The 17,405-nt window shown below is 33.7% G+C and overlaps 1 protein-coding gene across 1 annotated transcript; it reads left to right on the top strand.

Annotated features, from left to right (window-relative positions):
• Nucleotides 1-1,657: 1,657 nt before the first annotated feature.
• LOC133204824 (serine/threonine-protein phosphatase 2A catalytic subunit beta isoform) lies at nucleotides 1,658-13,683 on the top strand. The gene is made up of 7 exons (XM_061340571.1): nucleotides 1,658-1,903; nucleotides 3,563-3,772; nucleotides 3,886-4,059; nucleotides 4,168-4,257; nucleotides 8,315-8,476; nucleotides 8,630-8,748; nucleotides 12,640-13,683. Exons 1-7 carry the CDS (start codon nucleotides 1,793-1,795, stop codon nucleotides 12,710-12,712), a joined length of 939 nt encoding a protein of 312 aa, XP_061196555.1. The 5' UTR covers nucleotides 1,658-1,792; the 3' UTR covers nucleotides 12,713-13,683.
• The last annotated feature ends 3,722 nt before the right edge of the window (nucleotides 13,684-17,405 follow it).

The following is a 17,405-nucleotide window of genomic DNA, read 5'->3' as shown; positions in this document are numbered from 1 at the left end:
ACCCTTTTGAAAGAAGACGGGCGAATAAGGCGAGCGAAATGCCTACAATGCGATCATGAAGGTAAAAATTAAATCTCAATTATATTAAAATTTTCTTTGATCTTTCATCTAACATTAAAGTATACTCTATGTAAAATCTCCGCAATTTGCAAAAATCTCACAAACATTGAAATTATTTGCCTATGAAATAGCATCTTGAACTCCATTTAGTCAAGGGTCATATCAAAAACGTGAATTAAATGCCACTATTCATCATGCAGGATTTGTGTAGTGTATAGTGGCTAGCGTGTTACATACTCAGGATTTTTATTGCTAGGGTTCGAACCTCACAAATATCACATTATCTTTTTAAATGAAAACTTCATTCTGAATACTCATTTCACAAAATGATTATGATTTTTATATCTGAAGATATAGGCATTCTGCACGCCTTATTCACTCATCTTTTTCTTTTAGGTTCGGAACTTTTTAATGGAAGGGTAAGGGGCTGAAAATACGGTCCTATTTTGAATTTTTTTTAAGGTTCAGAATACCAAATTACCCCACCCCACCCCCAACAATACTGACAAAATCGTGAAAAGGATCGATCAAGAAAACTATGTAATGAAATGACGTCTATATTAAGTTGATAAATATTATAGCAATGTAGAGTACTTTCTTAATTTTCGAAAATTGTAAAAAGGATATTCCTCAAAACTGCTGTCATTAATTACCTCCCTTCACTTTAAGAGGAATAAGATTGTTCTTTTCTTGAGATGATCATAGACTATCGGACAAGTACCTGTTATAATTATGCGATGGCGGTAAACTTTTATTCATAAACGTGTTGCTATTATTTTCTATTAAACTTTCGTAACAGTTATTATAATGCCTGTTGTTATGTGTTTAATTAAGATTTCTTTCATATGTTATGCAGGAAAATATAGTTACCTATGCTCCAATAAAATCAAACGAGCAGCAATGTATAAACAAATACATTATGTGAAATATTAACATGCAATCTTGAACTAAAATGTTTTTAATGTAATTTTTCCCTTGCAGGTTATTATGTCTCACGTAACAATGTATTTTTTTCTGTATATTCTCACCAAAAACTTAGGCGTTTTTTTTTAAAATTCAAAACAAACATTGGGTCGGGGTGGTGGGTAGGGCTATTCCTCTTCATATTTTACAATATGGCATAAGATTTATCATTATTTTTTTTCTTTCGGGAACGTATACATGACAAGTAATGTTTATGTAGACCTAAGTAATTAATTAAGATAAAGTAATTTATTATAACTTAGTTTAATTGTCGATGACAAAAATTAATGTTTAACATTAGAGACTTAATGCTCACTTTCTTTAAAAATTAAAATGTTATGATTCTGATGTTGATTAACAGTAGAAAATTAGGCAAAAGACATTATTTTTTAAAAGTCAAATCGGGTTCGATATTCTTTCAGCGTTCACTTTATGTATCAATAGGTGGCGCTTTTAAATAGTAAATATACCCGAAAAGGTAGGTTGAAACACTTTCTTGCGAAGTTTATACGTCTAGAATTGACAAAAACATTGTATATTGTTTGATAATCAAATGAATGAAAAGCTTATTCTCGAAAATTGGGTTATTATTTAAAACATGTTAATGCACATCGTGCGGCATATGACGTCAGTCACATTTCAACTTGTCGGCCATTTTGCTTGACAATGTTTTAAGACTGCACTCCACTTCGCACAGTCTAGTTAACATTCTATGAAGTACGATTCATTTTCATTGTAGTTGAGTTCATATCGAGTGTAGACTGTCGGAATGAGTCTTATCGAGGATAGAGCGGCAGCAAAGGAACTCGATCTGTGGATTGAACAATTGAACGACTGCAAACAACTCTCGGAAAATCAAGTTAAAACATTATGTGAAAAGGTGAATTTTAGCACGTTAACGTACATAAATTTTCGATTATTTCGTATATTTAAAGTTTTATGACGTGTGAAAATGTTTTGATATATTTTTATTCTGAATATTTCCCCAAAAAATCGACAACGAACTTTTTTCATTTTACATGGCAACCATTTCCTGCACATGGCTCGTGTAAGTGCAGCTCATGCTGAGAGCCAAATGTTAAGCTTAGTATTTCTTCCTGTTCTTAAGGCAGTAAAACTTGTTTCATTTGGGTATGGGTTTGTACTGAAGATTGTTTACTTTGTGCGAGAAATTTGAAAATCAATGAGATGGGAATGTCAACAGGTCCAGCACAATTTCTTGATTTATATATAGACCTAGAGCTTGAATGAATGCGGGTGGTTACGTTTCCGATGACTTGTTCGACCCGCGTGGTTTCGACACAAATCCATGTTCGACCCGAGTGGTTTCGTTCCAAGCAATTAATTAACAATAAATTGCTTCAGAACGAAATTAACACTTTCAAAAGTTTTACATTTTATTTTTTCATCTACAATTTTTTTTTTATATTGACCACGTATATTTGTGTTAATTATCGTATGTAATTAAATTTGGAGAAACGTACATTGTTCAGACAGTGCATATGTGATCACGGTACATTTGAAGAAGTATTTGATTAATTTTTATGGAAAATTGTTCAAATATAATTCATTACTAAATCAAATTTATCAACATTCATGCTCCGCGATAGTAGAAAAAAATGTTAGGAAACTTGCATGTTGAATACACATACGGAAACAACTACCTATTGACACGCACATCTCTGAAGCCATACAATATACAGCTACCGGATATCCATTTGTTTACCGCACAGTGTATACCCCTGTACTCAGGTATTGACATGTAGGGATATATATTAGAGTAGGTCGAAACCACTTGGGTCGTAACCACGCGGGTCGAACACGGAATCGGAACGTAACCACCCGACACCGCTTGAATTAGCTACATAGCTTTATTAAGATATTCAGAATAACTTAATAAAGCAGTTTTTCACAGGATTATTTTTTTGGGGGGGGGGGGGGTAAGAAATACACAAAAAAATCACAAGTATTTGACTATTTTGTATGGGCTATCAAAAAAAGGCAACCCAAATCAAAATTTAACACTGCAGCTTCTGAATACTTTTAAGCAAAAGATATATATCCATTGTTTGGATAACTGTATACCACCTTAAGTGAGGTTAGGCGTGGGTAAGTATGATTGCTTCAAATTGTGCTTAATTTTTACCAATTAATTATCTAGTAGACCAGAATAGACTCCCTTTATAATTGCATTGTGGTCATGAATCAGTTGCTTTATATAGCCCCAAAACTTTTAGAATTTAGTACAGAGTCTCTCAAGGAGATGCAACTTGATGAACAGTGCATTGTTTCAAAGTTGAATACTATCACTGCACCAAGGTGCAACTTCTTGTGCATGTTGGAAAAATAACACATATAAGAAGAAAGAGTGATAAAATAGCTAAATCAAGCTATTCTGAATTCAAACCATATAACAATCAAGAGATGCAGTGAGTTATTGTCAAAGAAAGTTTAATACAGGAGTATGAAATTGCTGCTACTTCACACATAGGTGTTTTACTATGTGTATGAAATTTTTGAATTTAAACTTCTTGTTTAGGCAAAAGAAATACTTTCAAAGGAGTCCAATGTCCAAGAGGTTAAATGTCCTGTCACAGTTTGTGGAGATGTTCATGGACAATTTCATGATTTGATGGAATTGTTCAAAATTGGAGGGAAGTCTCCTGACACAAATTACCTGTTTATGGGAGATTATGTGGATAGAGGATATTATTCAGTAGAAACTGTTTCACTTTTAGTTGCTTTAAAAGTAAGTATTAATTTGTGTATAAGATTACTTGACATGGTTCACTTTTCACTTCAATAATTCCATCAAAATTGAAATGCATGTCTCTCACATATTTTGTGTTTTTCCTTCTACAGGTTAGGTTTAAAGATAGAATAACAATCCTACGAGGAAACCATGAAAGTCGTCAAATCACACAAGTCTATGGTTTTTATGATGAATGCTTGAGAAAATATGGCAATGCAAATGTATGGAAATATTTCACAGATCTTTTTGACTACTTACCCCTTACAGCTCTTGTTGATGGTCAGGTGAGTCCTCCATTTTCAACATTGTTACTGCAGCTATTTTTTGCCTGGGAACTATTGTAGCGAAAGTGAGGCACTGCATTGTATAGTACTTATATCTCTGTTTTTCAGATATTTTGTTTACATGGTGGATTATCCCCATCTATAGACACACTAGATCATATTAGAGCATTGGACAGAATACAAGAAGTTCCTCATGAGGTAAGCTGTAGAAATAGGAAACCCAACAGCCCACCTCACTCACAAGTTTTAAGTGATAGGTAATAAGCCATACCACATTGCAAGTGATATTAACAACTTGGTAAATGTATCATATAATATGACTCCATATATTGGTATATAAATTCTTTCTTGCAGAATACACTACTATCAGAATATATCAAGCTTTTGTTCAGCTATTGGAGATGTTTTTCTCATGTTTATTGCATGCCAAAGTTTGTTTTTGCAAAATATTTATATTTGAACCAAAAAAAAAATCTTTTGCATTATACAGTGTTATATATTGTATTATTATATTATATTGTATTATATGTTTATAAAAAGCAGTTGCTTAATTTTTCCTTGTAAGTTTAAACATAAGTTGTAGCTTCCCCCTTAAAACTCAGTATTTTGGAATATAGACTATAGGCTGGTATGGAGGAAAAATACTGTACTTCATCATTATTTATTTAACTACTTTGCTAGAAGTTAAACCTGAATGTTTATGAAATTCGTTGTTAAAAATTACTTAGTTTAAAAAATATAAAAAAAATAATTTTTGGTGGAGGCAGGGCATTTTGTGGGGATATTTCACAAATAGGAAATAAGCCAAAGTTAAATTCAGGCATAATGAAAACATCTTAAAATTAAGGTTCTGCTGTAAAAACACTCATTAGGCTTGTTAGCAGTTGTACAACTTATATTAATAGAATTCTTTTGTGTGCAGTGCATTGGGAGGGTCCACTTATATTAATAGAATTCTTTTGTGTGCAGTGTATTGGGAGGGTCCTTAAATAAATCATTTGTTAAAATTAAAATAATTTGTGTAATTAGTATTATCGTTCTATACATTTTAATCATGTTAATCAGGATTCTGACTCAGACTAAGTCATATACTTGTCAGAATATCTTATTTTTTGCCCAAGAGGAAAGAAGAAAAAAATAAATACAATGCAGAAATATAATCTTGATGAATTAATTATATATTTAACCACATTTACCTTCATAGCCAATGTCATTTGGATAAAGTCAGCGATTTTTTTTTCTACCCATTGGGAAAGGGTTCGGTACCGGTTCAATTGGCAAAAATAGCTTCAAAGTAGAATAAAGAATTTTCTATCATTTAAACAAATGAAACGTATTTCAATTTAAGTGGAAGTGAAACAATTGGTCAACTTGTACAATGTTTCATATAAAAAAGAAATACGATGTCATCATAGTCTGTTGCTTGGCAGTTGAATTTGGAATTTTTAGTTTCAGAATTGGGAAAAATTAACGTTTTTTGGCATTGGGAATGGTACCAGTATATAAGGGGAAAAAACGCTGAAAGTTTTCAAAGATGTGCAGTGTAGGTTGTCCTAACACATGTTACACCTATGGTCAAATTTGTCATTTGAGAGGATTTGGGTGGGGAAGGGGGGTGTAAGAATGTCATTGATCCTTTAAAGTACTCTTCTTCGGTTAAAATATTAAAAAAAAAAAAAAGATACTTCATTTAGTCCACTGAAGCATTATTTTGGGTATATTTAGAAATCACAGATAAGCTGATGATGAATCATGAATAGCTAATACCTGTACAATGTAAACAATGTATTTATCACCTTTATTATTAGAACAGTGATTGTATATTGAGGTTTATTTACAACAGAAAGTAGGTTATCAGCACAATCGGTAATGATTCATGTTAAGTGTAAGGTAGAATATAAATGTAGTAGTCTGTAGGTTAAATTATGAGTATGCACTTAAGAGAGAGGGTTTTGGTATCTGTTTAGTAACATTTATGCATTGCCTATGATTCAGGATGTATTATAGCATTATTTGTGTGTAGTAGAGTAGACACATTTTAAAATTTTGATATTTAATCTACTAAATCAACAATTCCAAACACAACTGAAGATGTTCTACCCAAATATTTGTACCAGTATACATTTATTGCTTTAGTTCATAATTTTAGAATAATTTTGTACTGAAAAGGGGAAAAAAGCACAGTGAAGTTTGTCAAGTGTTTATGGTAGTGTGTTCAGTGACAGGTGTTCAGTGATTCATTGTTTCAATAAATGTGCATCCCAATGGATGCAATAGAATAAGAAAGACACTTGCTTTGTTTTCATATATTTATGCCCCGTAAGCAAAGATTCAGTACTGACTGTCTGTTTGTCTGTCTGTTTGTCCCCAAAAACTTTAACACTGGCCATAACTTTTGATTGTTTTAGACTAGGGCTTTCATATTTCACTTGCGTATTCCTAGTGACAAGAATGTCTTTGGGTACCAACACATTTGACCTCTTGACCATGACCTTAAAGTTTGACCTAATTTTGCAGAATTTTACCAAACTTGAACCTTTGCCATAGCTTTTAAACAGGTGGGCTAGGGCATGTGTACTCCTTGTGATACATGTAAGACCCTTCTTTGGGTACAAATATTTTTGACCTATTGACCTTGGGAGTTGGACTTTAGGGGAAAAAAATCTATAAAAAAAATTATTAATCTTGGCCATAAGTTTTGAATAATTGGAATTAGGACTTTCATATTTCACATAATATATCCTTGTGACAAAACCCTTCTTTGGGTATATTTTTGAGCTTCTGACCTTGACCTTTGGGTTTGACCTACATTTGAAAAAAAAACTTGAACCTTATGGATTTTTTGTGACAAGAAATTTCCTTTGGTTCCAGTATTTTTGACCTCATTACATTGACCCTGGAGTATGACCTATTTTTCTAACTCTTTAACCTTGTCCATATTTTCTGAATGGTTGGTGCGAGGGCTTACATATTTCACTTGTGACAAGACCTTTTCTTTGGATCCAGTATTTTTGACCTTGGAGAATAACCTACTTTTCAAAAGCTTTAACCTTGTCCATATTTTCTGAATGGTTGGTGCAAGGGCTTTCATATTTCACATGTGTATTTCCTGTTACAGGACCTTTCTTTGGGGGTTTGGGTGCCAGCATTTTTGACATTGGAGTTTGACCTGCTAATGTTGGAGTTTGACTTGCTAATGAAAAAAGAAAAAAAACTTTTAACTTAGCCTTGAGCTGCCAAATGGAGGCAACAATGTTTCACAAACATATCATGTTTACTTTAAATATTGATTCATTGCAGCCCGGAGGACCGGGCTGCTCTATACATATAAGTTTAAGTGTTGGTATATGGGGATTGAGGTGGGAGAAGTTATTCAGAATTAAAGGTTTTTCTAAACATTAAAAAGATTGTTAATCAGAATGTTCTTTCCCTTTATAAATTACGAGAAACACAATATATTTACTTCCATAAAGGGAATCGGTAAAAATATATATGTTTTTCATATTTAATATATAAACTTGCTTATCATTTACTATCGAAAAAACGACAGGTCCCTTTTTTTTAGAACATCGAATTTTACTTATCGCATAAAAACGTACTTTACACAGTTCGTGTTTTATAATCTTAAAGTGAAAGACATTTTTGAAAATAGGTGATGCATGTGTCTGGTTTCAAATTATATTTTATGTAGCCAACATTTACTTGAGGAATTGATAAAGTTTAAAAGGGTATCGTTTTTGTTCGATTTTCATCCGACTATAAGTTTTCAAAATATTCTCTACTATCGTCTCCATCATTTAGACGCATGCCTTTTTCACACATATCGAAGCGGTTTGATGATCAAGACTCATTTCCATTGTTTACTTTATTTATTTCCCGGGCGACAATTGATGGTTACGTCAATGTTTTCTTGTTATTCACTGTAACTATATTTCATATTTTTATTTTACTTCAAAATTTACTTCCTATATTTGAACAGCCAGTGTTCAACTGCATATCATGTATGAGCAGCTAATATATTTATGGTATGACACAATATATGAGATTGTAATTAAGATCTAAATACAATAGAATGGTATATTTGTGTTATACCCTATTATAGTTCACCAGAATTTCCTCTGTCATGTGGATACCCCATCTTATATCTGGATGCATTGATATTTGTATGGGACACATTGTCATCATTCAGAAGGGTCCCCTAGACCCATGACAGCAGTTTTCATAATGAATCGCTATGTGTTGATTTGAATTTTAGGGTCCTATGTGTGATCTGCTGTGGTCTGACCCTGATGATCGAGGCGGCTGGGGAATCTCTCCTAGAGGTGCTGGATATACATTTGGTCAGGATATATCAGAAACATTCAATCATAGCAATGCTCTCACTCTAGTTTCAAGGGCCCATCAACTTGTCATGGAAGTAAGTGTACATTTGTTCATCTCACAAATTCACATGTAAATTATTGACGAACTGTCAGACAGATTCCTATTTTGCTAAGTACAAAACTAAAATGATGTCAAATTCAATTGACACTTTTTTAAAGAAATTGTATAAATCTTCTTTATGTTGTAGGGATACAATTGGTGCCATGACAGAAATGTAGTGACCATATTCAGTGCGCCAAACTACTGCTACAGATGTGGAAATCAAGCTGCTATAATGGAATTAGATGATGCCCTTAAATATTCATTGTAAGTTTAGTCAGAAAAAAAAAATGAGTAGAAATCCTCAAGAATGACAAGGTATGGTAATTTGACCTTTATTATACCCCCGCTTGAAAGGTATGGGTATATAGTGATAGGGGTGTCCGTCTGTACGTCTGTAGCACTTTGGGGTAGCCATCCCTTATCCGCAACTACTCCTATACCACTGAATAAAATTTAATGAGACTTTCACAGAATCTTTATTACATACAGGGACCAACCTAGACCCAAAATTTAGGGAGACTTCACTTCTCCCTCAGAGAAAAGTAGGGAGAAGTTTTGAATTCTAGGGAGACTTCTTGGCGCGCGTGGCGCACATTGATCATTATTTAACTTTTTAAAAATTAAAAAATATTTCATTGTTTATTACCTAAATACGTTTCAATAATTTTTTCTGTATTATTTAAACATCCTAGTAAAAATAATTAAAAAAGAAAAAAAAAAGATTCTTTAAAAAAAACTTTATATTTTTCCAATTACAAGATATATATAAATATCTAGCAAATATATAAAACAATGACAATGTTAAAGTTTCTATAATTGATAAATCTGTTTATTAAACTTTTTTCATTTCTTGCATAGTATGCACAATTAAAATTTTTAAATGATTCACACGTTTTTCTCTCCTCTCAGGGTTACATTTTCAGGCTCTTGGCATAGTCATAATTTTGTTATTTTCTCTTCAAAATTCGTTTTCAATATTAAATTCTTTTTTCTAAAAAAAAGTTTTGATGCACTACTGCATGCCGATTGAACTACTTATGTTTAACAGACATGTAATTTCTTAGACAGTTAATAACTCTACAATTTAACAGTAGAAATATGTCTGTATTCACAGCATATATTAATTATTTGATAATAAAAAGATCTAAAATCATCTCCAACATCTTTGGCATGACATCGATAGCTGTCCAGCTGTTTCGCGTCTTGTTGTGTACAACTTGTAACAATGGACTTTTTCATACACGGAAGCGTAAAATCTAGAGGAGTTCCGACAGAGTATTCGATACATTGGTCATTAGTAGCAAAACAGGTTGCAAGTGCCCTGCTGTTTCACTTATTTCAGCAGTAATAAAACCAGATTTATAAAATAGTGACAATACTACCACGTTTCTTAATAGATTTTTTATGATTTTCAATAAAGGGGTTGCAAATGTTAAGGCGACTTAAACTTCTCTTTCGTGATAAATTACGGCGAAGTTTGGAGCTCAAAAGCGACTATTTTGCCTCAGTCGCCCCCTAGGTTGGTCCTTGACATAGTGCCATTGTGCACCTCCTATTTTATGTTCTGATTGGACAGTTATTTGGGGTTTACCATGGCAAAAAATGGACTTGGCCATTGTACTCATATGGGAACAGAGGGTATCAATTTGTGAGCTTGGTGCTTGCAGTACCTCTAATTTGACATTAAAATCAGATTACAGTCAGAATTGTGATAATTTTTATTTTAAAAAAAACTAAACTGTTGCTTTTTTATGCCGTCAAGAGGAGATCAAAAGCCATTCTAGAGATTATGATCTCCTTCCGGAATTTACGCAACTAAACGTGTCAGTTGATGCATCTGCAAAAGAAAAGAGCATATATTAATTTCTCTTGAAAATGATCAGAATAGATGATTTGAAAATAAAATTGCACCAAGTATATCTACAATTAATTGTTACAAAACACAGATACTGAGTTTATTCAAACAAAAGAGAAAGTGGGAATCACAGTATACTAGGGGTGAAACAATAGGCCTCCTTCACGATACGATATGTATCATATAATTTTGTTTTGGTATGGTTATTTTCGATACGATACATCTTGATAAAAGGAAACAAATTCAAAGTTGTTTTATGTTTTGTTTCACTAAATCCTGTCACTAAATGTAAGTGCAGATTGACTAGGAAAAATTAATAAGAATGATTTGACTATCAAAGATTATTTTACAAACTACCAGTCCTAAAAAATTTACATTTGTTTTACTTATACAAAACCCGACTGAATAACGACCCCGACCAAAAAATGTACCGAACCGAAAATGGAGATTTTGTACCAAGAAAAAATACTGCGGTGAACTATTTGACTCCTAAAATATACTGTATTTTGCCAAATATATGCATTGGTGTGAAATAGGCACCCCCTTTTTGGTCCTGAAAATTATATGCAGCCAAAAAATTGAGCAAGTGATAATCCTGACTTTTTTTACATGCAGTAATTTTCACTAAAAATCTTAGCAGAAATAATGTATCGACAAATTCAGCATGACAATTTTTCATACTTGGATTTTGTGTTTTAGAGCTAACGGTAATCCTGACTTTATGTCATGTTAGTTGTGTCCTGAACTAATTCAGGATTGCTGCTGTGAAAATGGCTTTATGAGGGACTATTCATTATATTTTCTTCTCTAATTAATTTGAAAAGGGTTCCCAATAGTGGTTAACAATCTTAATAGGTAAATTCAACATGCTGAAGAAGTTGAAATAACCTTTCTGGAAGCTTTGTTATAGATGTGTTTGGATTAAAGTAAGCTATTAAAGATTTATTTCTAGATATACTAACTTTCCTGGACTTGTTAGTTTAGCTTTAAAACTTGTTTTCTCAAGACAATTTTCCACTTGCCATGGGCAATGGGAAATGGTCATTCTAGATCCCTGTTGCAAACTGTGTTTTCTGAAACAAAATATGCCTGAAAGTTGATAAAACTGAAAAATGAAGGGGGGAAAAAAATCTGAAATTGAGGAAATTTGCCATTTTCCTGTGACATTTGTTATGCTCAAATTAAAAACCAATTCTCATTTAAAAAAAGCTCCAAAGCCTAACACATTTTTTTTTCTTGTTTTTTAGCTCACCTGAGCCAAAGGCTCAAGTGAGCTTTTCTGATCAAAATTTGTCCGTTGTCTGTTGGCGGCGTTAACTTTTCACAATTTCATCTTCTTGAGAACCACTGGGCCAATTTCAACCAAACTTGGCACAGAGTGTCCTTGGGTAAAGGGGATTCAAGTTTGTTCAAAGTGAAGGGCCACGCCCTCTTCCAAGGGGAGATAATTACAAAAGAGTGAAAAATTAATGGCATCTTTTAAAAATCTTTCTCAAGAACCAATGGGCCAGGAAAGATGAAACTCATGTGGAATCATCGTCAGGTAGTGTAGTGTCAAGTTTGTTCAAATCATGACCCCTGGGGGTAGGGTGGGGCCACAATGGGCAATCAAAGTTTTACATAGGAATATAGAGGAAAAATCTTTAAAAATCTTCTTCTCAAGAACAACAAAGCCATGATTGGTCATATTTATGTGAAAGCTTTCTCAGGTGGTGTAGATTCAAGTTTGTTCAAATCATGACCCCAGGGAGTAGGATGGGGCCACAATGGATGATAAAAGTTTAATAAGGAGTATATAGAAAAAAATCTTTAAAAATCTTCTTCTCAAGAACAGCAAAGCCATGATTGGTCATATTTATATGGAAGCATCCTCAGATAGTGTAGATTCATATTTGTTCAAATCAGGACCCCTGGGGGTAGGGTGGGGCCACAATGAAAGTTTAAACTTTTAGGAAAAGAAGCCACAGTTAGTCAAAAGAAATATGTAAGCATCCTTAGTTAGTGTAGATTCAATTTTGTTCAAATCATACCCCCCTCCCCCCCCCCCCCCCCCTCCCCTTTAGAGGGGACCACTTATGCATTTAAGCTTTTCAATACTGAACTGTTTTTTGCTCTTTTTCCTAGCCACAGTGCTCAGGTGAGCGATGTGGTGGGCCTCTTGTTTTTTGTTTTTTTGAGTGATTGTTATCCATTTGATTTTATTATAGTTAATACATTGAACTTACAGTTTAAATTACGATGCTGATTAAAAAAAAAAAAAAAATGTTTATTTATATATATGTATATATTTTTTTTTCCAGTTTGCAGTTTGATCCAGCACCAAGAAGAGGCGAGCCCCATGTAACAAGACGTACACCCGACTACTTCTTATAATGTTTTTAAAATTCAAATCTGACTGTATAGTAGTATTATGATGTGTATAATAGCACACTGGTGCATTTCTGTGACCCAAAGATGTGGAAAAATATCTACCTGATGTTGTACAGTTATCATTGTCAACATTTATATTGTTTTAATTTGAAAATTAATTGTACAAAAGAAATTAACACTTTGTATTTATATGTAATGCTAAGATTCAGCTCTACTAGCTTACAATGAAATTTAATTTTCCTTTTATATTTCTTGCAGTTTTGCTGACTAGAACATTGTGCAATGCTAGGGTTTGATTTTGTTGTCATTTTATTTGCGCAAAAGATTTTGGTGTAGTTGCAGTCCATCTAAATGATTTCACACTCTGAATAAATAAATCAAACATTATATTTCTCAACACTGATATATGCATCCCTTGGAAAGGACATGTTACAAACAGTATCTGTGATACACTTAGATGTAATTTAATATAAGGCAAAGGCAGTGAGATTTTTTCTAAGAAGAGGCTCTTCTCTTCTTTTTTTCCATGTAACTTAGCCTTTAGAACACAGAACCTAGTGATTGTTTCTAGTAATTTTGTGAAAGTGAAAGATTTAAAACATTGATATATATAACTTTAGTAATGACATGTAATATTGTCTGGTTTATCGTTCTTTTTAACCATAAAAAAATTCAGTAAGACATATTTTTGCATGTTTAAATATTTATGAACTAATTGTCTTGATGGTTAGGTTTGTGACTGTTCCATTTTCTGTAATTTATTCTGTGGAAGTTTGCATGATCTGTTTGTTGTTTATGAAGTTCTGGGGATGGGTGGGATGGACTCAGTGGAAGGCATCTTTCATAATTTTCATTGCTTATGTAGACGGCATGGAAACAAATTCCATACAAATTTATCAATGCACAAGACTTTCACAAAATGTTAATTTGTAAAGATACAAAGCTGTCAGAAAATAAAATCTGAAATAAAGAAAGTCAAGTTTTGTTTCTATGTACTTGGATGTTTTTTTTTTTTTTAGGTCGCCTGAGTCACTCAGGTGACCTATTGCTATCTGTTTTTGTCCGTTGTCTTGCGGGCGTGCGTAAACTTTTCACATTTTCGACTTCTTCTCAAGAACCACTGGGCCAATTTCCACCAAACTTGCCACAAACTATCCTTGGGTAAAGGTGATTCAAGTTTGTTCAAATGAAGGGCCACACCTTCTTCCAAAGGGAGATAATTAAGAATTAGTGAAAAATTAATGGTATCTTTTAAAAATCTTCTTCTCAAGAACCACTGGACCAATTAAGATGAAATTTATATGGAAACATCCTCAAGTAGTGTAAACTCAAGTTTGTTCAAATCATAACCCCTGGGGGTAGGGTGGGGCCACAATGGAGGATCAAAGTTTATATAGAAATATATAGGAAAAATCTTTAAAAATCTTCTTCTCAAGAACAGCTAAGCCTTGATTGCTCATATTTATATGGAAGCATCTTGAGGTAGTGTAGATTCAAGTTTGTTCAAATCATGACCCCCGGAGGTAGGGTGGGGCCACAATGGAGGATCAAAGTTTACATAGAAATTATATAGAAAAAATCTTTTAAAATCTTCTTCTCAAGAATAGCAAAGCAATGATGAGTCATATTTATATGGAAGCATTCTCAGGTAGTGTAGATTCAAGTTTGTTCAAATCATGACACCCGGGGGTAGGGTGGGGCCACAATGGATGATCAAAGTTTTACATAGAAATATATAGGAAAAATCTTTTAAAATCTTCTTCTCAGGAACAGCAGAGCCATGATTGGTCAATATATGGAAGCATCCTCAGGTAGTGTAGATTCAAGTTTGTTCAAATCCTGACCCCCTGGGGTAGGGTGGGGCCACAATGGGGAATCAAAGTCTTACATAGGAATATATAGGAAAATTTCTTCTTCTCAAGAAAGCAAAGCCATGATTAGTCATTTTGATATTATCAAAGTTTTACATAGAAATACACAAAAAAAATCTTTTAAAATTTTCTTCTCCAGAACCAAGAAAGATAAAAACTTGTCTGGAAACATCCTCAGGTAGTGTAGATTCAAGTTTTTTCAAATCATGACCCCCTGGGGTAGGGTGGGCCCACAATGGATGATCAAAGTTTTACATGGGAATGCATTGGAAAAATCTTCTCCAGAACCATTGGGCCAAGAAAGATGAAATGTGGAAACATCTTCAGGTAGTGTAGATTCAAGTTTGTTAAAACCATGATCCCCAGGGGTAGGGTGGGCCACAATGGACAATGAAAGTTTCACATTGGAAAATGTAGGAAATATCTTGAAAAAAATCCTTTTCTCAAGAACAGCAAAGCCATGATTGGTTATATTTACATGGAAACATCCTCAGCTAGTATAGATTCAAATTTGTTCAAATCATGACTCTGGACTCTGGGAATAGGGTGGGACCACAACGGACAATCAAAGATTTACAAAAGCTTCTTCTATCTGTTTATTTTATACTTTATGGATCTCCTATGGATTGTTGTTTTATACTCAGGTGACCGTTAAGGCCCTTGGGCCTCTTTTTTTTTTTTTTAGCAAGACATAGCTGCTATAATTTGAATAAATTTGATTCCACCAAAGTGGAGGTTTCATATTGAGAAATTGTGGCCATTCTCTTGATAAAAAGATTATCAAATTTGAAAGCAGTTAAAGCTTCCGTAGAGAGACTTGAGCACGACTTGCAAATAGGCATACGCCATCTTAGTTTTCCTATATCCTAAATCAGCACTGGGGTATATAAACCCTGTTGCATGTATATCTTGCATTATCTATTTGCGTTTTATTTCTGTGTTTATTTCACTTTGTAATGCATTGAGCAGTGCAATTAATATCGAATATAGATCTGTTAACTATTATTTCCTGATTTGGCAAAGGCATACAGAGGTAATTTTTTGTCGCGAAAGTCTATCATAATGACAATGAAAGACAGGTCTGTTCAGGAAAACTCCGTGAAGCGAAATACATTGAATTCTCAACAAAGCCGAGGTTTATATACACCCTACTAATGTGTTCGGAACATGTTATTTTTCGGCGTTCTGCAAATTATAAAATCCGAGGAGTTCCCAGTAGCTCTCACGGTAGCTCTGGCGAGATCTAGCGAGACTACAAAGAGATAGGGAAATTATTCACGGAAATGTGGCTAGGAAGTGACTAGCACGTGGAGACATGGTAAACAGAAAAGTTATCTTGCGTTCCATTTTTCACCACCGAATAATATCTGTAGAAAAGTACTTCAGTCTCTCTTGAATTCATACAAACGTCAAAAAGTATTCCTCATGACATTATTTTCTGCACTTATGTGTTAAAATTTCTTTTTGGACAAACATGCTTGCATGGGAACTGGGACTGTATTTTTGGCGTTAGATTAGCAAATGGGGTACCAGTATAGCTTAATCTGAATGAGTTGAACTGCATTGTGGGTTACTACGGATACTACAGGAATTTTACGCTGGCGATCGGAAAGGCACATAGATCTTTTTTTTCCCATGCGTTTGCATGCATTTCCATGCTGTCCATTTTTATTCTATTATTTCCATCACAATTGCTCACAATTACAAACAATTCATTTGTAACATGTTAAATAAGCGTGGAATTCTAGGTTTTTATCAAAGTCATACTGTAAGGCGATTTTCGTCTGCATTCCTTTGTTGTACTATCGGTGAAAACAAATGTCAGGTGGGTTCCCTGACCAAAAAGCACAGATGATCACGGGTATTGTAATATGAAAAAAAAACTTTGTTTTCCATTTAACCGTTTAAATGCCTATGGGATGCTGCTCGTTTTCCTTAACCTTTAAGCGCTAGTGTTCTGAACGTGGTACAGACTACATTTTTTATATGCAACGTAACAACAAATTACAAACGCCCGTGGCATCTTTCATAGTTTCTACTCTTTGTATTTTTTCATATAAACAGTTTTTTAATTTTTTTTTTTTTTTTTTTGCAATCCATTGAATATCAATCGTAGATTGAGTTGAACCACGTGTTCGAAGTAAATTGTAAACATATAGGTGTCAAGTTAACGTTGCTATTCATGCAATGATTGGTCAATTGTTGGTGGTAAGATCCTCTGTGCGTACATGTATTAATAACAAAAGCCATATAAGGTAAACAAAGGTTTGTCATATACATTTTTTTTCTACCAGCGTATCGGGCGATTTTGGAAAAATTAACACTACTAAGCTCCAATTTTCGCCGTAAATTATATCAAAAGCGAAGATTTATTAAGTAGATTGTGATTATTTAAATCCCATCCATTTCTGTTTAAAATCTTTCAGAAAGTTTTTAAAAGAAACAGATTATAGCAATTTCCTGTTTACTGCCAATTCTATTTATAAAACCGGTTCTACCCTATAACCTTTGAATGGGTCAGCCTACACCACGTGCCTTGAATTTAAATCACAATAACATTGTGAGGGGTGATATAGCGGCTGGAGAATGATGGTCTTGAGAAGACTAATATGGCGGACAGAGATAACTCTCTTCCTTTTACGAATCGTGTTCAGTTTTAACTCTGGCATTCAAAGAGCTCAATATTACAACTAATTAAGGTTGTCAGTCCCTCAGATTCTGAAAATTAGTCGTTAAAGCTGAACACTACTCATAAATAGGCACCGTCACACAGGTATATAAACCCTTCGATTTCCTTACACCCGATTGCACACTTGAAAGTCGTG

The sequence above is a fragment of the Saccostrea echinata genome, unplaced genomic scaffold (assembly GCF_033153115.1).
Source record: "Saccostrea echinata isolate AGI-Se365-2 ecotype Australia unplaced genomic scaffold, CSIRO_AGI_Sech_v1 ptg000002l, whole genome shotgun sequence".
NCBI lineage: Eukaryota > Metazoa > Mollusca > Bivalvia > Ostreida > Ostreidae > Saccostrea > Saccostrea echinata.
This window is presented reverse-complemented; position numbering and strand designations above follow the sequence as displayed.

What these genes read in the sequence shown, in the direction of transcription:
- LOC133204824 (XM_061340571.1), top strand. Translation starts at nt 1,793, where the DNA reads ATGAGTCTTATCGAGGATAGAGCGGCAGCAAAGGAACTCGATCTGTGG. An exon ending in CAGCTCTTGTTGATGGTCAG is followed by an intron (nt 4,060 to 4,167) that starts GTGAGTCCTCCA and finishes TCTGTTTTTCAG; the next exon opens with ATATTTTGTTTACATGGTGG. An exon ending in TACAAGAAGTTCCTCATGAG is followed by an intron (nt 4,258 to 8,314) that starts GTAAGCTGTAGA and finishes TTTGAATTTTAG; the next exon opens with GGTCCTATGTGTGATCTGCT.